Here is a 23,893-nt window from a genome sequence, read left to right as displayed (position 1 = left end):
ACATAAATATCCTAATGGATAAGTACATTATTACACATAAATATCCTAATAGATAAGTACATTATTACACATAAATATCCTAATAGATAAGTACATTATTACACATAAATATCCTAATAGATAAGTACATTACTTCCCAAAAAAGTATCCTATTGATTAAATGTACTAGTTCACAACCACCCATGAGGAGTTCAAAACTAAGTATTTATTTCCATAGTATGATATGCTGTATACTGTATGTTAATTACTGGATATGGTATTTTTTAAAGGAATAAATTTTTAAATGTTAAATTTTCTTCCATCTAAACAATAACCATACCCGTGGTGGCTCATTGAACAGATGCAGGTTTACATTGGGCAGTGAACATTGCATTTGAGGGCTGTACGATGAATGGAGAAATCCAGCATACCCACTGTTACTGTGGTTCTGTTAGATAAAAACACAACAAATTAATTTCAGTTTTGTAATTTTTGGTAGATATTGTTATGTTTTACTTATATACTTACAAACCAAGTAAAACTAAGCTTAACTTAATAGCTTAACAATATGTTTACTCTTGATGCTTTCTTTGTTTTGGATATGCACACAAGGCTATATGCAATAGCTGTTCCTCATTTTGAACTGATAAACCAAAGAAAAAGCAGCTAGTCAACAACACTCACTGCCAGCTACTCTAATTGAATAAAGGGATATAAATGTCACCCTTACAATGCACATATGAACTCAAAGTGCAGACCATGACTTTGCATTAAGGAGACTCAAACTATACACCAAGCCACTTGTGGTAGAAGTGAAAGGAAATCACTGGGGGAACTCCAAGATGATTTAGAAGCCTAATAATGTAGGATGTAATGTTGAATGGCTTTACCGAATGCACAAAGAGTGATAAAGGTGCATTGAATTGTACAAACAAATATCAAGAATGTAGTGTAAATTCAGTATGTTTTCATTTTTCAAGTGTACAAACAAACCCTTTTTGGAACAATATCCAATCTCTAATGATATAGTAAAACTCAATGCAATGTAATGCAATCTTAGTGCAATGTTTCTTGTTAAAAAGTGTGAATACTTCAACTCAGTTAAGCTTTGTATTATTCAAATGTTACAGACCTTACTCTTCTATATTACACATTTCTTATCTTTAAAATTTATTTTTGGAGCATCATAAATCCAGTTGAGATCAGAACATGTGTTAAATCCAGCATTATTTGTAGCTTGAGTGGTCAAAGAACTTGATTTCTATTTCTTGAAATAGTTACATTGTGTCCTACATTTCCTTATGTATGAGGGGATTCCTTGTGACTGTCACATACAGGGAGATACTTCCACATTCCAGTGTCCTTTTTTTCTGATTGGTCAGTTACAGAGCAAATGTGTATTTGAATGCAGTTGTGCCCTCAACAGAGATTCATTGCAAACTTTCAGGATGTTGGTTCCTACTGAGAGAAAGAGCACCAAGATCCATTGATGAAGTCCTGTACTTCTTTTGCTATACTCTTTCGCATCTGATAATCATTTACATTTTATTTTAACTTCATATTAGTTTCAAGTTACATTTGCTTTAATCTACTTTAATTCTAGTCTATTTCATTTTCCTCACTCTCTAAGGAAATAGTCCTACTATTATAAAAAATCAAAGTTTCAATCAAACATTCCTCTGTTTCAAACTCAACAAAGCATTTTATTTTTGCTTCAGCACCATGTCTTGTCTCTTTCATTTCACCTGCAATAAATCACTATACCTCTCTTCTTCTACACAATAAACCTACAAATTTCTTGTTTTTGGAGAAGTTGAGTGACTACAAGTTGGTTTAACCTAACTTACCAAATATTACCTTGATCAAACAAATTTTGTACGATCAACCAGCATTTAATAATTTCAGAAGTAGTAGTGGGTTTGTGTCTTTCATACTTCCAGATTATTTTCTCTATTGTTCTTCTCATGGAATTTTATAAAAAGAAATACCTCTGCATTCTCATTGCTGTCCAGTTCTGAATGTGATCTTTACAGCTTGTTTTAGAGACCATCCATTTTATCTCAATAAAATCATGGTCAGCCATGATTTCAGAGTATTTTTTCACCTGCACCTTCAAGCTAAACAGATTGGCTTGAAATAAACAATTTTGTCTGTGGTTTCTGATGAACCAGGTCATGGTTCAGCTCACTGTAGTTAAGGGGAGCACTCAGAATAGAGAACTTCTCTGAGTTAATTGGGGTTCCTGTGTTTGCATCCCTCAGCTTTGCTTAGCTTTTCTCCATTAATGTTTGTTTTAAGTCTGCCAACCTGCCTCAACCTGTCTTCCACTGATGTGGCAACAATCATGATAAGTAAATAACTGATCTTTATGGCCTACATGTAATGTACCCTGAATAAACCAAGATCTTTCTCATCATGAGGAGCATTGATGCTTTGCACCAACCTAAACTTCATGTTTGTGTGGTTCAGGCAGAGAGAGAGACGGTGTTATGACATGTTGTTTGCAGCAAGCATGAGCAAGATTTTAACATTTGGCAGATTGTGAGAATTCCAACAACTACAGAGGGGTTGATGCCCATGCCAACACCAGTTCCATAGTCATTTCAAAGGAATACTGAAAGGTTGGCCTTGCTACAACTGGCAGGAAGAAGTGAGATGAAACATATTTCCATCTTTTAAAGATTCAGTGAGGGAAGAGTTAGACTGCTTCCCTAAGTGATTTTGCCAGGCAGACACATGGAATTCCTGAACCCAGGAACAAACGAAGCACCATCAGCTACTTAGTTTGAACGGTTCAGCACCAGATACTGTGAATTACTTGCAGCCTAACCAACTTTGCAGCTGGGAAGCCATGGTCCTATAGCTGCATCAGCAATTCAACATGGTAGATAACTGAGTCTTCTATTGGGCAGAATTCAAGGCTTATAAAATCTTAGTTGTATATGCTAATGAAATGTGATGCTTATATGAAAAAGCATACCCCAGCACAGCAGCAGCTGACCAATAAGTTAATGGAAGAAATCCCTAGAGAGCCTATGCAATATAACTTGGGTGTTACAGACATTATATCTTTAATTGAAGCAATGAATTACAAAACTGTAACATTGATCAACACAACACCCAAATGTGCTGTTCCCTCATTATATAACCCACAACTGATAGTTCCATATCCACAGGCACTGTAAAGTAGCTCAGTTAGACCAGAGTGACTGCCACATAAGTAGCAAAAGTGTCACGAGCATAATAATGCAGGCGGAGATGTATCTTGATCCACAGAATGAGAGAAGAAATGTTCATGAAAGCTGTGGACAAGTTGGTCATTTCTTTATAGCATACATGTTCTTCCCTGTGCCTGGACAGGAGCCCAAGTGCCCTCAGAATAGATCAAACAATCAACAACAGGTCCAAGAGAGAAGACAGGCAGAAACATTCTCAAATTTGATAATCTAGCCTAATGGGCTCCAGATCAGGTCTGACTATTGATCTATAAGAAAACAGTCCTCTGTTCCTTTCTTCACATGTGGTGGATGGTAGAACATTTATAGTCCCAAGTAAGGGTCATTGTGCTTGTAGGTAGTTATTAGTTGATACAGATTTTGCTAAAACTGTACTTGATCTCATGGTGTAAACCACAACTCTGGCCAGTAAACACACATTTCACTTGCAAACAGTGATCAGCTTGCAGTGAATGGAAAAGCTTAACTGTGCATCTCTGTTGACATTTGAGGTTTAGATAACCTACAGATGTTATTTGATAGTATATCTAGTATACCAAGTAAAATGCAACTCTTTTGTGGAACTATAAAAGTATGCACAATAACCATGGATTGCATGAATGTATTTAAATGATGCCATTACAATTCCATGTAACAGAAAATAGAATGTTGTGGTGAACTACAAAAACAATCTCAAGTTGGACCACCAACTAATGCTGTGGTTAAAGCAACACCTGAAACACATTGTTTTCTCTCTAAAAATGAAGCTATACTTGTTCAAATAGTTATATCTCTGAATGCATAATATAATCCATTTATTATTTGTAATTATGGCACCAAACCAGTAGAGATACCACATGGAGTGATTGTAGGTTACATGAAAGATAAGTAACTGAAAGTAGTAGTTCATCCATTGTTACTTTGACTACACCACACCAACATATATATATGAAGGGCAATATAACTTATCAAAAATTACAGATAGTCTAAATTTCAAAAGCAGAATATGCTCAAAAGGTTACTGACCAATTTCATTAATTTATTTCTCAGAAACAGATATTTGGCTGAGATGAACAAATGTTACACAGTATCATACGGCTACCAAATACATGCATCGTGTAGTGTAACTGCTATACAGGTTTTCTTGGAGTACTAGACATATATCCAGTACTGAGATTGATTGGATGCTGAAGGATTGAATCATTCAGCTTTGAGAAAGTGTATTGTTGTCCACAACGATTATTGTACCAAAGAAAGGAGGTACATCAGGGTTATGGACTTCAGGTGGGAGTTTGTGGTGAGGAAGGTTGAAAGGTGACTCGAGAAAGTGGGAACATTAATGTAAAGTAAACTGAATAACCATTTACACTGTTTATTGGAAAAAACACCGGTTGATTTTTTTTTTTTGTATGTTATAACACATACAAGCCCTAACATTCACATTTGACAAACAGTGTTTTTGTATGTTGAAGAAAGAACTACTTATGGTAGTGGAATTCCTTAAACTCTTTTGCCACTATTTGTAATGCTGTTAATTTACTGCTCTAGTATGTAATTGAAATGGATTCTGAACTTTAGCAAACTGAAAGGTATGATTACATGTTGGATCAGAACATTGTAGGAGTACAATTTCACTGTACAATATAGACTGAGCTGACAGCACTGAATTGCAGAGAGTCTTTCTTTCCTGAATGGGAGAGGTTTTCTGTTTGAAGTCCAAATTCTAAATAACAGATGCAAAACATAGTTCTATTTATGTTAAAGATTTATAAGAGCAGCTGCTATTTTACATGAAATTATAAAACTTACTAATAATAGACATGCCCATAAGGAAAGGGTTAAATTTTGCAAACACAGTTACTCAAGAAAGTGGGGATGTTAATGTAAAGTCAACTGAATAAACATTTTCAGTGTTTATTGGGAAAACACCAATTTCATTTTTTTTGTATTGGGAGTATTTTATCAGTGTTTGTTAGTTAAAACCCAAAATCAGAAGCCCTCACTACACATATTGGAAGACACTACATCCAACCTTCACTTCTTGTGCAGTTTAGAGAAAGAATCATCACCAGGGTAAATTGTCAGCAAGTTTTAGGTTCTGCATCAGAGAATAGTGCTAGATATCACCAGACCGACTATACATTACCTTCTGATGGATATTGATTACTTCATTATTGGGCTGAAACATATTCAATAGCCACTATGTTGGCTCACACTGGCACCAACACATTGATTGAACAAGTAACAATTTGTTTTGGAGTACCAGAGAAGGTTTCTATTGATCTAGGACCAAATTATAACAATTAGTTGTTTTCCAGGTTGTGTAAGGTACTGTGTGTGGTAAAGACATGTATTTAATTCTATCATTCTCAGCGTTTGATGGGTCGGTTGAGTAAATATCTTTCATATATCTAATGTTATTGACTAAATCCTGATTTATCAAAATAGTGCATGAAAATATTTACTTTAGAATGTAATGGCTGGCAAACTGCTGAAAATAGTTACAATACCAGAACACAACTGACACTAAGTAATAAATGAATACATACTACATTCATAAGTTTTAATGAACATACCTTCAACACATACATGGAGACCTTTTGTTCTGATTTTACACATGAAACACATATGACATTCTTAAAGAAGAAGGAAATATTCTTACATATGGTGAAATGGTTGTACATATAAAATGAAGGCCAAGTGTGCAAATTCTGAAAGAGTGAATTCATATGTGGAAAATTGTCATACATGTACATTGAAAATAGAAAGTGACAGACAACAATGTGAAGCATTGTTTCCATCTTCCACAGTAGTAAATAAACTACCTTGATTTTCCTCTAGAAAAACTAATTAAAGAATGCAATATTTATTTGCTGTTTTTATCCTATTGAAAATATGTTCTGTACTGAATTGTTTACATATATTTTGTATGTATACCTATAGATGGCAATAGGGTATGGCAAACACTTCTACTTTTATAAGAATTGCAATGAAAGTGCTCAATTGTGTTTGAATCTCCTACTAATCAAAATCTATGTGTTAGTATGTTGTAGGCATACTTGCACATGCATACTATGGTATAGCAAAAACCTTTTGAAATTACAGTATTTTCAAAATGCATGTCAGTTTGAAAACCTAAGGCTGAGAGAATAGAAGAATAATACACAGAAAGAGCAACTTAAATAAATAATAGTTTTTCCACATCTTTTTTGAAATATAGAGTGAATCTTTGTTATTTGCATAGCTGTGTCTTCTGTACAGGGCAAGGTCTGCATGGATAGACAAATTCAATCGTTAGTGTACAGAGATGGAAAATGAGTACAACTTAGATACACCAGTTTTACTTTTCTGTAAATGTTTGGAAACTTATGAATATTTCCAGACTGAAGAAATAGCTACTTTCTCATACTATGTGGCAAAAGGCATAGAGCTTAACTTAGTTTAAAGTTCTGAGTTTTCCTTTCAGTCATAAACACATAGGTGTGAAAGTAATAAAGGCAGCTAGAGCACTGGTCACTGTTTTAGAACCCTAGGGTCAAGGAAAAGAAATTAGCAACTCTTATAGTTTCCAGGTCAGGTAACAATATAGGTGATGTTGTATTCCATATAAAATATGTTCCATAAGAGTTTTGATGCAGCAATTCCATTGTTGACTGCTAGATACAGGGCTGCAATTGTACTTTTGTTTCATTTTCTTGTGTTACTCGGCTAAAATCTCATGTGGAGTGCTGTTCTCACAATCTGTCTACAAGGACGACAGCACTCAGGTACTATATGTCAGCAAACGTATAGGTAGCCAGGCATTGCTTTAGTGCAGTGTAGAAGAATGCAGATTGCTATAGCAGAATATACTCAATTTTAGACAGTAAATGTGAAACACACATTCAGCTATCTGTATACTGATAGTTGATAGTACATGAAACTTTAATGTATAATTGAAATGTTGGTTTCACCTTCACCATCTTATAGTGAAACCTGCGCTTCTGTCCCATCTCAGGATAGGTTAACCCGTCGGATCTCATTGCTTTATTTGATGTGTTACAGTTGAAATCATCACTCTTTTTTTGAACAGTGAATGATTCAGTTCAAATTTTCCAGTGTGCTTAGCTCCACAGTTTATTTTCTTTTTCATCAACAGTTTATACAGACTGGCTACCATCCAGTTCCTGCCCCCCTCCCCTCATGGATATGAAACAACCTATCTCTGTCCAAGTCTTCCCCATGATAACACCAGTGAACAACAGATGAAATGTGTTGTTTAAGGATTCAAATAGTAGTTCTACTCTGGCCAATTTGCCTGGAAAATATCCTGGATAGACAAGGTAATGAATGAAGAAGTTCCCAGTATGGTGAGTGTGAAAAGATATGCTGTACCAACCATCAAGAAGATAAAAGTAGCATATTATGGCCATATGATGAGATGAGACAACATCCATCAGGTCCTATTAGAGGGTCAAATTAAAGGGAAAAGATACAGGGGAAGACCAAGAACAGAGTGGATAACAAACATTAAAGAGTGGACTGAGATAGTAAAATATGAAGACCTGGTGAGAAAAGCACAGAACAGACAAGTGGAGGATTGTGACAGCCACCCTTCCTGAGGAAGATGGCACACGATGATGAACAGAGTTAAATTGTAGCTGACTTAAGGATAAGCCTGAAACAAGAAAGAGAGCTGTAGTATGCAAACACAACATAACTTACTTTTTCATGGTATATTGCCTTATCTATACAATTTCTAACTTTCTTAAGTTCAGGTTTGGAACAACATTTGAGATCGTATGTTTAATTAAGCCTAAGGTGTTACTTTTTGTAGCTTGTCCAGTCAAGGAACATATGTACTGTTTCATGGATTTTGTGTACAGGTGATATCTTTAAACTGTCAAATTGAGCATATATTTCTGCATTCTGGTACACTTTTTCTGATTGATCAATTACTGGAAGAATGTGTGTCATGAATGCAGTTTTGTCACTTCCAAGAGATATTCATTTCAATTTTTGAGGAAGAGTTTGTTTAATATAATGAGAGCACCAAGACTCATTGACAAAACTCAATCCTTCTTTTGCTATATTCTTTCTTACCTGCTGATCATGCACATTTTATTTTAATTTTAGGTTACTTTGAAGTTAAATTTCATTTAAGATACTTTAATTTTAGATACAGTTTGTTTAACTTTTTATAGTTTCCAAAGCAATAGTCCAGTTACAATAGGCAATCAGAATTTCAATAAGCCATTCTTCTGTTTTCTCTTAACAAAACATTATATTTTTATTTTCAACAATATTTTCTTTCTTTTATTTCATCTGTAATAATATCACCCTATGCCCATGATTTTATGCAGCAACTGAGTGACTGAGAGCTAGATTATCTGAACTACCACAAAGTTTTATTGTTGTGATAAGACAGCTTGACATGAGTTAGTTTTTATTCTTTACCTCATTTTCTTTGGTTAATGATTATGTTCATCAGTGAAAATATATCTATATGGGCCTGAGTAGGTAATTAATCACTGAACTTAACTAAAAAATAAAGTAAATTTTCCAACATGAGTATGATAACAAAAGTTGAAAGTATATCAGGGAACAACAGTAGATTTCTAGGATATTTTATTTGAGAGACATAACAGGGCCAAAGAGTTATTGGGAGGGGAGAGGGGTCAGAAACAAATTTACAGTTTTATGTTGGTGAGAGTCACATTGTAGATAATTGAAAAATCTTAAAGGATTATATCTGAGATGGGAGGCTGCTGGGGTGGGAGTGGGGGCAGAGTTCTTCATTGTAGAACTGCCTCCCACTTCACCATTGGTAGATCTGTCTCTGGGGGAAAATAACCTCAAACTTTGTTGTAGCACCAAAATAGAATATGAAATTTAATACAAATATTATTTCATTATTTATTAATTTGTTTTGGAAAATAAATTAAGATATGAATAAGGAGACTTCTTTGAGATATAGGAGCTGGCAGTGACTGTAAAATTTCCTATTCTGTCATATACATATATTTTTATATATATACACACACACACACAGATATATATATATATATAAATAGAGTAAATATTATTAAATGGCTGACATTCTTGAATTAAAAATGTTCTTTTATGCTGACAATCAGTTTAAAACCTCAGATTTATAAAGTTGTGTTACCAATTTCTCATACATTATTGTTTTTATATGGTTTTCTATTTTTCACATTAGTTTTCCTTATTATATTTAAAACTATATATTAAAATTTTATGATGTTTTTTTACCCAATTCATCTGTTAATGTTATTACCTAAGCCTAACTATGAAAAAGTTTATACAAGAAATTATGAGTGACAGTTTGAATCAACTGTGAAATTGACATTCAAAAATCTGTACTCTTATTCAGTTAACTAAATCTATAGTTCTGTAATCTACAAATTAATAACATGAGAAAAGCTTAACTTGAAATATTTATTTAATTGAATGTGCACTGAGTCAGTACATTGGATTGAATCAGTATTGGAAAAGTAATGTTAACTATAGTTATCTTCACAAAATGTCACAAGCTTTTACACAACAGTAAAAGTCTGTTGTACACAACAAATTAGATTTGTTGCTCATTTTTTTTGTACTAGAGATATGTTTGTGAAATGCCAACATCACTCTGACTCAGATAAGTCGGAATGAAAGGTGATGTTCATGTAAAGAATAAAAAGACTTTTGTCCTTCATATCATTTGCAATTTGTATTATATCATGTTGAATGGCACTCTGTATAAATTCAGGACATGTAAACTTTGACCCCCACCTATGAACTTAGGGTTAAAGAGTTGTTGATGATTCATAATTATGACATAAACTTCTGTTTTTATAAATATTTTATAAATGAGAGGACATGAAATTTAATCAGTTATTGTGTTCAACTTAGAAAATTATGTGCAAATAAATATATCACGTTTGTACTGTTTTATTCCTCTACAAATTTAGGAATCCTCTGTCATTTTCCCAGAAAAATCCAGTTGAAAACCTGCTAAATAACATCCAATTAGCAACTAGGAAAGGAGAATTTTAAGTTGACAACTAAAACATCAAGGGCAAAAATAGTATAATTTTGAATTTTGAACAAAGCTACATGAGGGCTATCTGCACTATCTATCTATCTTTATTATTGAATTAGTAGACTAGAGTAAAGGCATTTAATGAACAACACCATTCATTGACATTTCTTGCGCTATTCTTTTCAGACCAAGTAGTTGGATTTCACAGTCATTCTATAATGCACCCTTAGTCCCAAAGTGCAGAGTATGATCCCTTTAGTAGTAACAGGATATGAACCATGGAACCTCAGATCCAAAATTTGCCCTTTAACTACTGGGTCATGCTAAACTGTAACTAGATGTACAACACAATAGCATTTCTTATATATCAAAAAAGTATTTCAAGAAATCACGGAGTACCAATGTTAGGGAATAACTATTTCTTGCTTAGTTATGTGAAGGACATCAGATATCAAAGTTTAATATATTTCTTTATGGAAAATCAAGTTAATCTTAGTTCAGACAAAAAGTAAAGTATACTTACCAAAAATGGCCTATCTTGCTCTGAAGTAGTTGAAACTGCAAAATCAAATATTTAATATAAATTTCTAGCTTGGTTGTTTCAAAAATACTGTAAAGGTAATTTATTAATTTTCTTTACGCATTTAATCAGATTCAAAATAAAATATTTCTTTTAGAGATTATCTCCTTTTCACATATCTGTAATGTTTATAGAAAGAGAGTAAAAACTGATTGATTCATTAAGTAAGTCTGGCCTGCATATGCAGTATTATTGACACACAAGCATGCAATATGGAGTTATCACCAATGGAAATTCTTACAAGAAACAATCCAGCAAACATATCATTGTAACACTGTTCTATTGTTGGGCAGATTCTTCTGGATCATACAGTAAAAATAAAGTTATATTCAGTCAATGTAACATAATAAATTAATTTATTTCTTCATTAATGTTTTTACAGCCACTTTCACTTGTAGCCCTACAAATACAAAACTTTTCAATTGAGAATACTGTAACTACTGTAAGTATACTACACTAATAACATTTAACAGAAATTTCCTTGATTAATGGTAAGTATGCCTAACTCGCAAATAAACCTACTTACAGAATTTCCTCAGTAATCATTTGAGTAACTGAACAGATGTAATCAATCTTATGAACTATTAACAACTCTACTGACACTGAACCTATAAACTCTATGAATACTTACCAACTTCTCATTTATTACTCACTACTCATCACTAACTAGTTACTCTTATCCTAGTCTCTAAATACTGTTCAAAATTACTAGATTCTTGATATTATTGAAATGATGAGCTCCCTCTAAATTAAAACAATAAAAATATAGCTAACAACAATATTATTGTAACCTGTATTTCTAATTTATTTCTAGAAAATTTGAAATGGTGTATTTAAGTGTTTTACATTCACAAAAAAGAAACCTATCATTCAGGTATTTGAAGAACTTGTAGCAATCTGCCACAATTTAATTCTTCAAATACCTATAGAATGATAGGTTTCTTTTTTGTGAGTGTAAAACATTTAAATACACCATTTCGATTTTTGATACTTCACTACTATAAAGGCTTGGTTTGGTCTGATATTTCATTGGCGGTAGTGTCCAGGGTCACTGATGGGGAGTGGAATCCTCCAAAACTAGTTTGACTCACAGACACACCTCCAGTAAAAGAATAGACCATTCCAAGCTTTTACTTGTTGTTAAACAAATGTTTAAACAACTCTATTCAATTATGTACCAGCTGCCCAGTGTTGGCTAACAGTTTGAAGAATTAAATTGTGGCGGAATGCTAAAAGTTCTTCAAATACCTATAGAATGATAGGTTTCTTTTTTATGAGTGTAAAACACTTAAATACACCATTTCGATTTTTGATACCTCACTATTATAAAGGCTTGGTTTGATCTGTGATTGGTGGTAGTGTCCAGGGTCACTGATCAGAAGTGGAATTCTCCAAAACTAGTTTGGCTCACAGACACACCCCCAATGAAAGAATAGACCATATTTAAACAATTCTATTCAATTCTAGAAATTTTCATTGTTGTTTAGTGGGAATTAAAATTAAAGAAAGTTTTAATGTCACATGATGGATGTGGCCTTTCTCCAAAGTTTAGAAGACAATTTAAAAAAACTTGAGTTAGGCTAGTGTTAGTTTGTCATGCAGACAGTCAGTGATGTGGTGAGGTACTGAATGACTGAGTTAATCAGTTCATGCATAATCAGTGCATGATTTCGTCATATTGCTTGTTACTGTCAAACAGTTAGTTACTTCAGTGCTGTGAATATTGAGCTTGTGTTTTGACAAAGAAGTAGAGATATGACATTAGCAAGTTAGTAGACTTTCTGTCAGATGTAGTTTATTTGTAAAGTTAAGCACCTTGATGGGCACGTGTTAGTGTTTTATGCTAACCATGGAACTTGAACTTTGAAACAATTTTTTTTTATTATCAAGTGGATTGGTATTATAACCTTGGTACTATAAGGGCACTCACTCCTACAGTTATAGAAAAAGGAAGCTGATCTAACACCTTGTGTTAAATTTTCTGGTTTTTCATAAACGTTCATTAGAACATAAAAACCATAATTTTACAACTAGGCATGCCATATTATGGTGCTATAAACAATAAAATGATAAAACATAAATAAGTTATTCTACAACACAGTTTCTTTATTACTTCTTTATTTAGAATTATCTAAAATATATATTGTTATTAATAAAGTCAGCATGTATTTCACAAAACTTACTGCCAAAATACTTTTCAGAATTGAATGTACTTTCTGGTAAGTCTTACAGAATATTAAAAATACCATGTGTTATAAACTATGACAAAACTCCATAGTTTAAATGTTTGGTTGGCCATTCAAACTGTTCTTAGATCTTTACTAATTGGTCAAGGTACATTAGGTTGAAATTCAACTGGCTAAGGATATATCAGGCTGGAAGATAACTGACAAAGGTACACCAAGCTGGAAGCCACTTGACTAAGGTACATCAGACTGGAAGTTAACTGGCTTAAATACAAGTTAAGCATATGAAATTGTCAACAATAAATGACATAAGAAATAATAATTGTTTTAAATCTTATGATTTGTAACATTTTAGGTACAAAAACTGTATTCACATAAAATTACAAACTGCCCTATTCCAATACTCCCAATAACTTTATATTACATAATTTATAAAATAATAATAATTAATTGTATCAGAAAAGATAGAAGACTTGCTAATTTAGAAAATAAATCTGACATTTTAAAGCAATTGTATACTCAATAGGACATGAAGTCAATGTTATACAACACTGTGAACACAAACAAACAACAACATATAACTTGCATTTAACTGAGGACAGATCATTACAGACAGGCAGAGAATCAACTGAAAATAGATCCTTGTGGACAGCCAGATACATAACTAAAGATAGAACTTTGTGGACAAACAGAGTGTGAAGTGAAGTGAGACTCTTGTGCTCACAAGGATCTCTTTTCAATTGGATCTCTATTGTCTGTTCGGAGATCCTTATAAACAAACAGACATCTAATTGAAGAAATATATTTATGGAGGGATAACAGACATGTAACTGAATAGTGTTCCTTGTGAAAAGCAGAGAACTGCAAAAATAAAAATAAAATTTAGATAGTGGATGAATTTGTTTGTTTTTTTAATTTTGCACAAAGCTGCACAAGGGCTATCTGTGTTAGCCATCCCTAATTCAGCAGTGTAAGACTAGAGGGAAGGCAGCTAGTCATCACTACCCACTGCCAACTTTTTGGCTACTCTTTTACCAACGAATAGTGGGATTGACTGTCACATTATAGTGCCCCCATGGCTGAAAGGGTGAGCATGTTTGCTGCAGTGGATAAGAACTAGCCAAAGAGAAACAGAGGTCAAGAATGACAGCAATAAAGAAATGATAAAGTAAGGGTCATGGGGAAAAAACAAAACTGTAAGCATGAATAAATGTGTCTTATAAAAGATAAGTTCAGTTAGGTAGAGAGCTAGAGAACTTTATTCTATTATTATGGTCATAATTTTCTGAATTTTTACCCAAATTTCTGTTTGGATTTTCAATATGAAATATAAAAGTCGTGATTATACTTACTATCTGACTTTCCACTGCTGAACTCTGAACTATGGGTTTTAGTAAGTTTTCCTAGAGTTAAGTCTGTTCTCTGTAAAATATGAGGTACTAACATTACTTTCTTTTAAGTTGAAAATATTGCATTTTAAAGTTTAGATGAATCTAAGTTATACAAAACACAATCATTTTCAAAAGGCAGTATTTCCTTTATCAAAAGTGGACAACAAACAAAATAAGAAAAGTAACATTTTCAGTAAAGTCATAAAGAGCAAATGGCTCACCTAAGACACATGGATTAAATATTTGTGTTGTGCTAGAATGCAAGTTTCTTGAATACTGAGTTATATAGTGAACATGAACATATTTTTTGTGAACATACTGATGAGGCAAACATCTTGTTTTTTTCAGATTATGTCACTTTGTTCTCATGCATGCTTTTTTTCCAATGCAAATTGCATATCATATTGCTACCCTCTACAAAGTTTAAATTTAACACACAAATTGACCAATGACAATTAAGTAAGAAGAAAAGTAAATTTCAACATGCTATTTCTCTTACGAAAAAATAAATAAACAGAAATTAATATTGCAATTAATCCCAAATTACTGCCGGAGTCTCCTTTTGTATTTTACATAAAAAATGAGAGAATTCACCCAATGTATTTGCTCTGTTCTTTATACTGAGTGCTGTAACAAACAAAAATGAAAAATTACTCAATTTATTGCAATATGTGGACCCCATCAATAGTGAATAGTCCAAATACAGGTTGGTAATACTCTTTACACCTGGAGTACCCTTAGGGTAGTAAGAATTGTGTTAATTGGCAGTTAATACCCTCTAAGCACTGATATGTGCAAATAAAATAAATATATGAAGAGCTGTAGTTGTATTTCTATTACAGTTTCAACTACAAATATTTAGATTCTTTGACAACTGCTATACAAAACCACTAAATGAGAAAATCTAATGCTCCTTTAGCTTAAGTCATAATAAACTCAAAACTTTTTATATAGTGACCAACAATAAATACAAATGTATAACAATAAAACAGACCAAATGTTATAACTACAGGCTCCAAATATCAACTTGATAATTTTGTAACTCTTAAATTTTTTGGACTTAAATATTGACATAAATAACAGCATACATTCCTTCAAAGTTTTCAGAAAACCAACTTATAGTGACACCTTCATACATGCTTCTTCAAGACATCCAATATTTCACAAACTAGCCGTGTTCCATAGTTTGTTACACAGGCTTATCACTGTACCCTTGTCATCTAAAGTTTATGAAACTGAATTAAAAACTATAAAACAAAATGTTGTCAATATTGGTTATACAACAAAGTTAATTGACACATTATTGTTTAAAAAATTAAAAGCCATAAACTAAAATCAATATATCTACATACTGTACCAAATGATAACAAAGACAAAAAGCTACACTGGAAAACCTTCTCACAAGATATATAAAATGTTGAAGAAAGAAATTTACAGGCCGGCTTTCTATTGTACAAACAATCTAAGGAAAACTTTGTGCAACAACAAAGACAAAATTGTAAAGTACAGCAGTTGGGGTGTTCACCAATTAATGTGTCAAGACTGCAATAGTGTATGCATAGGTCAAACAGAAGATTCCATAGAAAGAAGAATTAAAGAACATTCTGGAAATTAAGGAGAATGGATTCAATCCTTGCATCCCACCTTACTGACACTAAACACCAATTTGATCCAGAAAATACTACAAAATTTTACATATCTGTGAAAAATGAAAAAAAAAACTAAATAACTTGGAAATTTTAAAAATAAATAGAAGTCTCAAAACAAACCCAGAAAAAGCTTTAAATGACCAAACCAACTTAAGCTCCTCCCCACTTGTCTCAGGGTTAATGTCAAGGTTACTTCTGGTTCTTTGGTTAAACATATATATAAATCTGTTTACAAACCATTTCAGTGTCTATCTGATGATACTTTCACTGATGAAACCACGGTCTTTAATAAATGAAGTATTTATGAAATGTGTAATCATCTTTGTTTTTTTAACTCCATTCTGTAACTACAAACATATTTGTTTGATTTTCTATCATCTGGCAATTGATTTTCTTTAGAACTTTACAAAACAACAACACATGTATGCCAAAAAAATGTTTGTTGAATAAAAATCTACAGAAACTCCTCAATGTTCCCTACAATCTATTTATCAAAGATTTCAATGTCACCTGACTATAAATGTGTGATAAAGCACCATGTCTTGAAAATGGGTTTAGATCAAGTCAAGATCCACTATTATGGAACACAAGTGTATATGGAAACAAATTCAGTCCAGAATTTGCTTATGAAAGAATTACACAAGTGGAAGTGTGTTTAAGATAATGTATTCACATGCATTCAGTGTTACAGACAAAAGTATGGAATGCCTATGGGCAATCCTTTATCTACAATTCTATGTAACACTGTTACAGAGTATTTCAAAAGAAAGTTGCTCCATTTGGCAGATCTGAGAAAAACTCTAATGCCAAATTAGCTCAATTGATAATAATCTCAAAACACTTTATACACTGAAGAAATACAAATACAGATGTATAACAATGAAACAGATACACTGATGATACATTTTCTGTTTGGACAAAAAATAGAAATGAATCTTCAGCCTTTTCTCCAGAAGATCAACAAACTTCACAGTACTATTAAGTTTAAAGTTAAATGGGAAAACCAATAATTCACTCCCATTTTTATATATTCTCACAATTAGAGCAGAAACATAATCTGTTCTTTCTTTCTATCTATAGAAAATAAACACACGCTTTAAGGTAAGATAATATTTTCTTGTGCTACCATAAAACAATTAAAATATCAATGTTTTTAAGAGCTTATAGAATTTATCACCATACAATCCTTGATGAAGACATTTAAAATGTTTATAGAATTTTTGAACAGTTACAGTATCCTACAGGTTTTTTGTCATAAATGCATATATAAAAGAAGGAAGACTTTTTAAAGATTAACAGCCAGTCATATCAATACATATTAAAATGAAAATAAAATACTTAGCATCAACTACAGTTCTAGTATTGTGGCTTTAGAAAAATGTCCCTAACATAACAAATTTAAAATTCCTTATAAATATCCCAACACCATTAAAAATATCTTACCCTAAAATAATTCCACATCTCAAGATAAGGAAAAGAGTGTCTACATTCTGTGTAAAGGTTTTTGTTAGAGAAATGGGAAGAATTTCAACATAAAATAATTGGGAAACATAAAAGGGGCATTAATAATATTCAAAAAATAATGTTATTTTGCTATACATGCAAATTCTTGATCATCAAATCAACTGCAGATCTGCCAAAGTAACACATAAAACTAGAAATTATGTATCTGCAAACTCTAAAACCTCTGAAGGTCACTTTAAGCTGAACCCCTTTCTGAGGTCTTACGGCCTAGAGCAACTTGAAACTTTTGCTTTAAAATAAGCTGTGTATCTAATTCTTTCATAGGAAAATGCTGAACTAAAGAGGTTACGTGAAAGTGGATCTTAACTTCATTTTAGATGTTTGAAAAAGAAAAAATGAAAATGAAAATATAAATCTCTAAATTTCCAGGGATTCAGCAGATAAGAGCATTTTCAAATGCTGAAACTATGAAATTGTTAATTAACAAAAATTTTAAACCTACTTATAGTGTTTTAATAGATTTGAAGTATTATACGTGATATACAATTATAGATGACATACATGTTGAAATATTAGTAAAGATTCTCCCCACTAAATAGTACTAGCATATCATCTTTCAATAAATTGATATATTTTTAATGCAGCAAAATAAACAAGATTAGCCACAAAAATCTTATTTGAATCCATTTTTTCTTCAATCAGATCAACAGTAAGAATTATTTTATGTAAAAATAACCAATGTGTATTTTTGTATATCTATAAGCAAATCAACAGTCAAATATATCTCAAGCCTCCAAAGAAGGAGTACACACTGATTGCTCAGCTTCTTAACTATTTAACATCATAGAATAATTATTATATTTTAGATTTGTGTATCATATACAAAAGAAAGGCTAACTTCAAAAGTTATGCTTTTATTTTAATTCCATATTGCTATATTTCACTTTTCATAAATATTTAAGCAATAATTAAAGCATATTACAAAGCAAGGAAATAAATGAATATGTGTTTATAAAACCTGAAGATCTTTGCCTTAGGCAATACACCTTTACCTGTAGGATTTTTTTTATGAGTAGATCAAAAGCAGTTTGTCCATAACACAAGAAGGCAGGTGAATGTATGACACTACTTAGTGAATAGAAAGACAGTTGCCGCAACACTGACATACAATTCATCTTACCATAAACCCTTGTTTTCCAACTGGTAGGGTAAAAGACTTTGACGTAAGCCCATAACCTGGTCTGGGTGTTGTACGCAAGGATGACATAACTAAAAATAAAACTCCAAACATTAAACTTTCAACTTACACTTAAAAATAAAACAGTATGTATAGAAAATATTTTTTATTTCAGATATTTACTGGTTAATTTAAACTTCCAAAAGTAAAAGTAGCATAAATTTTAATTGTTAAGTTCAAAATAATGTAACTGATAAAATAAAAGAACTTCACACATATGAAGCCTAATTGGGCTTTTATTTTGTGCAATTATTCCATCAACTTAATTAAGAGTTGAAACAGAAAATGATGAATTGACAAAGTTACAAGTTAAGTTGTGCCACCAGCATCCATCCCTACATACATAGACAGATTAAGGCGGGAGCTATTAGGCCCAGGTTTAAAAAAAGTCTTGTTATATAAATAGACCCATCTTCATTTTTTTTAGGAAAATGCTTAATAAAAATCATTCAACTGAGTCTAGTTATTTTTGAAGAGGGAAAAAAAAGAAAGTGAGAGACAGAACTTGTATGTGATGTGGGTAGGCCTATCGTGCGATGTAGAGTGCAGAGATTTGATTGGCTTGTGATTAAGTATAGCCCCTTTCTGACCTAGCACATTTGCATACAATTTGCAATGCAAATGTGCTAGGTCTAAGCAAGGTTAGACCTATGCACAATAATCAAATGATAAGCCTTAACCAATCAAAATCTCTTCACTCTAGATTTTCATGATGCTGTCAGCCAGGCTCCTCACTCACAGCTTATGCCTGATATGCTGTTTCTTTTCATTTGATCAAGCAGTAGTCATAAAATATGACTATACCTAAGTTACTAGGCTACATTGAAGATATCTATATCTTGCAATTATACATTCCCAAAGGCTTCAGATTTTGTTCCAAAAAAAAAAGATGAATCATTGCTAACAAGGTAAGTAACAGTATTTTATGCTTTTAGAATATACTGTATCAATTGTTTGTGTTCCTTGAACAGAATTTACAAATTATTATCCTATAAAAATCCATAATTACTTGTGAGCCTACATTGGCCCATTATCAGCTGTAAATAATTCATTGACAACTTGACAAGCATCATTAATCGGAGGGTGTAGAATACAAGTCATCCAAGTACAAAATTTAAATTTTTGAGTTAAGAAGAGTAAATAATATGTGATCACTTGTTACAAAAGTATTAGGTAGCCATTCTGGCATCTTTCTCTCTCTCACACACACACACTAACACAAGCATTCAAACACATACATACAAAAGTACACTTATATATGTACACAGATATTATTCATTAAGTATTCATCTCATTTATTATACAGGAGTGAAAACACAAGTGGTTGGGAAAAGCTAAAAGTCAAAGCGAGATGAAGAAAAAATTAGAAAAAGTAGTAACTAAATCTAGGAAGCTAACTGATTTATCAGCTTCACCCTCTAGTGCCAAAACTTTTGCCAGCCAAGAAATTGGAATAACAATGTAGAAACTAAATATCTAGATGCTGATGACTGTTACCCTCATCATATCAAATTGAGCCCTTGCCTTCAATCAGAAAGTGCCAGAAACAAGAATGTGAAAACAATCATGTAGAGACTAAAACTATCAATACTGATGACTGTCAAATTGAATCAAGTACCTAATAATAGAAAGAAATCAATTATTGCAATGGCAATGAAGATACTAATCCATCCTTTACATTCAACATTGGGACATGGACACAAGTTTTTGAAGAAATGAGATATTTTTGTTTGTGTGTGTGTCAGACATTACCTTTTGACAGTACATGGATATGGATTTCAGTGCATCTACCAAATGAATTCCAGGTGACAAGTATAAATGCCAATGCTCAAAGATTCTTTTTTATTGGGAGCAACTGAATGGAGAAAATGTTAAAAGAGACTGGTTTTGCTACTCATCATCAAATTTGTTATATGCAAATTGGTTCAACAGCAATGGAATCTTCTTCACTAGCAACAGTTAGTTACTATGATTGGAAACATACTGCAAAGGACTTTAGGCAGCACAAAACAAACTCGCTGCATCACAGTTCTGTCACAAAATTTGTTATTCATAAAACCAAAAGCAGATGAATTGACAATACTTTAATATGGCAGATAGAGGCAGAGAAAAAATACTGGTACCAAGTTCTACAGTGTATTCTCTCAGTCATAAAGTTTCTATCATCCTGAGGGCTAGCAATCAGAGGAATCGATGAAGTAGTTGGTTCAGTGCATAAAGGCAATTACTTAAGAATATTAGAGCTATTAGCTGAGTATGATACATTTCTTGCTGAACACATTCAAAAATGCTCAAATAAGAGAAAAGGTCCTGTAGAGAGATTTGCCACATTCTTACTGATAATTAATCACACAGGAGCAGAACTTGTTACAGTTCTCATTAATTTCCTTCAAAAAAATGATATAAGAATTCAAGATTGCCATGGATAATGTTAAAACAATGCATCTAATATGAGAAGCAAATATGTTGGCATGCAAGCCTTGATCAAAGAGAAGAACCCCTTAGCAGACTAGGTTAACATTACAGGAAAAACATTAACTGATGATAACTGGGTTAAAACTCCAGATGAAAGGTGAACTGATGATATCTGAATTAATATTTCTGCTGAAACTGTAACTGATGATTCCTGCATTAACATTTCAGGTGAACTGGTGATAACTGGAATTAAAAACTCCAGGCAAAATATTTAATGATGATACCTGAGTTAACACTCTGTATAAAATATTAACTATTGATACCTGGGTTAACATTCTAGGCAAAACATTAGCAGTTGATATCAGGGTTAACAATCCATGTAAAACACTAACTGATATACCTAGGTTAATATTTCAGCTCAGACAGTAACTGATGATACCAGGGTTAAAACTCCAGATGAAAGGTGAACTGATTATACCTAGGTAAACATTCCAGGTGAAACATTAACTGATGACATTTGGGTTAACACTCCAGGTGAAATATCAAATCATTATATCTAGGATAACATTCCAGATGAAATGTTAAGTGATGATATATGTGTTAGTAGTCTAGATGAATTACAAACTGATGATACTTGGATTAGCATCCTATGTGAAATGTTGACTGAGACTTCAGTTAACATTCCAGGTGAACCATACACTAATGATACCTGGTTTATCATTCCAGATGAAATATTAACTTATGATATTTGAGATAAAATTCCAGGTGAAACATTAACTTACGATAGCTCGGTTAACATTCCAAGTGAAACATTAACTGAGGATGCATGAATTAGCACTCTGGATGAGACATTAATGCATAATATCTGGGTTAACATTTCAGACTTAACATTCCAAGTTTAACATAAAATGATGATTCCTGCATTAACATCCCAGATGAAACATTAACTGATGATACCCAGGTTAACATTTCAGGTTTAACATAAACTGATGATTCCTGCATTAACATCCCTGGTTAAACGTTAACTGGTGATAACTGGATTAAAACTCCAGATGAAACATTAACTAATGATATATGGATTAACATTAGAGACAAAATATGATTTGATGATAACGTTGTTAAAACTCCAAATGAAATATCAACTGATGATACATATGTTAGTACTCCAGATGAATCATTAACTGATGGTGTCTGGGTTAACATTCCATGTGAAATATTGACTAATAATACCTGGTTTAGAATTCCAGGTAAAACATTTACCAATGATAGCTGGGTTAACTTTCCAAGTGAACTATCAACTGATGATACCTGGGTTAACATTGAATTATTGACTGATGATGTGTGACGTAATGCTCCAGATAAAAGGTCAACTAACTTTATATATCTCTGTAATCTCATTTCTGTTGTTTACATTGCTTTTCATTTTTATACATAGATACACATCCATTCAAATTTAAATATACAGAAATAACAGCACTATAAGAGTGTCATATATCCTAGTATTTCACTCTTTCAACATTTTTACTAGATATCTTTTTTATCCTTACCATTATATGTAGGTGTTGTTCCAACTGATCTTCCTACTGAGGACCTGTAACCAAAAACATTATCAAACACATCATCTTCCCACAGTCTTGGATGATCAAGGTCACGGGAAGGAGCTAGAAAACAAAAGAAGGGTTCATTAAGTTCTGCTTCTAAAAGAATAATGCAGGGAAAAATCACAGCTACTATGATAAAATTACTCAACATATCTTTAATGATTCAATGTCATGTCTTCTTATTGAGAAAATATATACATTTTTAAATTTGCTTGTGAGAATTTATGGTTTCTACATAATATCAGAACTACATTAGAAAACTTCATTGCCAATTTATACCTATAAACTGAAAAATGCAAATAAATAGCTAAAATGTGAAGAAATTAAAAGGATTGTTGTGCCATAACTCGAGGATTAAGGTGGTCACAACATTAAGTTTGAAAATACATTCTAAAGGTCTGGTATGTTCTTTGAAGCAACAGGAATAAAAAAGTGTGCTTCAGTGGTTTCACACTTTGGACTCGAAGTCAGATGATTGTGATTTTGAGGCTATCATGTCCTTGAGCAAGACACTGGACCACACTTGTTCCAGTGTACCCAGATATATGATGGGTATCAACTGTTACTTGAAGGTTATCCTGCAATGGACTGGCATCCTATACAGGGGGTGGGGGGGGGGGGTGACCATTCTGAACCAGTTATACCACTTGAAGCAGGAGTAAATACATGGTAAAGACTATAACAAAATGGTCAAGTACTTACACACATTAACAGGTTAGTTATACAATAACCTAATGGTTAAAGTACTCACATCTTTGACTATGTTATCCATCAAAATGATCATAAAGCAGTTATGCTGTAACTTTTTAAAATGTAAGCATATCTTCACAAAATTTTGTAGATTATCAGTAAACATTACTAGGCTTTTGTACACAAAATATCATATTTTTTAAATTAATTCTTAAGATTTTTTAATTAATGATTTGCTCATGCATTTTCCTTTTTGAATGTTGACTAACCATCATGCAATGTAATTTTTATTATAAAATAAAAACACTTTTATGCATCAGAAACATTTTAAATTCCACACGCAAAATCTCTCTAACCTCCATACAATTATCATATGTTTTTTAGAAAAAACTTTATATTTTATATTCGATGATGAGGAACCCACTTTGAGACAAATAATGCTTGGAGATGGCTAGAATGGGT

General features: G+C 32.4%; 1 protein-coding gene across 1 annotated transcript in view; it reads right to left on the bottom strand.

Annotated features, from left to right (window-relative positions):
• LOC106469517 (actin-binding LIM protein 3-like) overlaps positions 1–23,893 on the bottom strand; it is a 96,753-nt gene that overhangs the window by 7,411 nt on the left and 65,449 nt on the right. The window contains exons 16-20 of the mRNA XM_013930015.2: positions 22,688–22,801; positions 18,669–18,757; positions 14,337–14,406; positions 10,742–10,776; positions 320–427 (exon numbers count right to left, since the gene is read on the bottom strand). Coding sequence (XP_013785469.1) covers positions 320–427; positions 10,742–10,776; positions 14,337–14,406; positions 18,669–18,757; positions 22,688–22,801 — 416 coding nt within the window. The remainder of the gene's footprint in view (positions 1–319; positions 428–10,741; positions 10,777–14,336; positions 14,407–18,668; positions 18,758–22,687; positions 22,802–23,893) is intronic.

Source organism: Limulus polyphemus, unplaced genomic scaffold (genome assembly GCF_000517525.1).
Source record: "Limulus polyphemus unplaced genomic scaffold, Limulus_polyphemus-2.1.2 Scaffold3523, whole genome shotgun sequence".
Lineage (NCBI taxonomy): Eukaryota > Metazoa > Arthropoda > Merostomata > Xiphosura > Limulidae > Limulus > Limulus polyphemus.
Note: the sequence above shows the minus strand (reverse complement) of the source record. Positions and strands in the feature narration are given on the sequence as shown.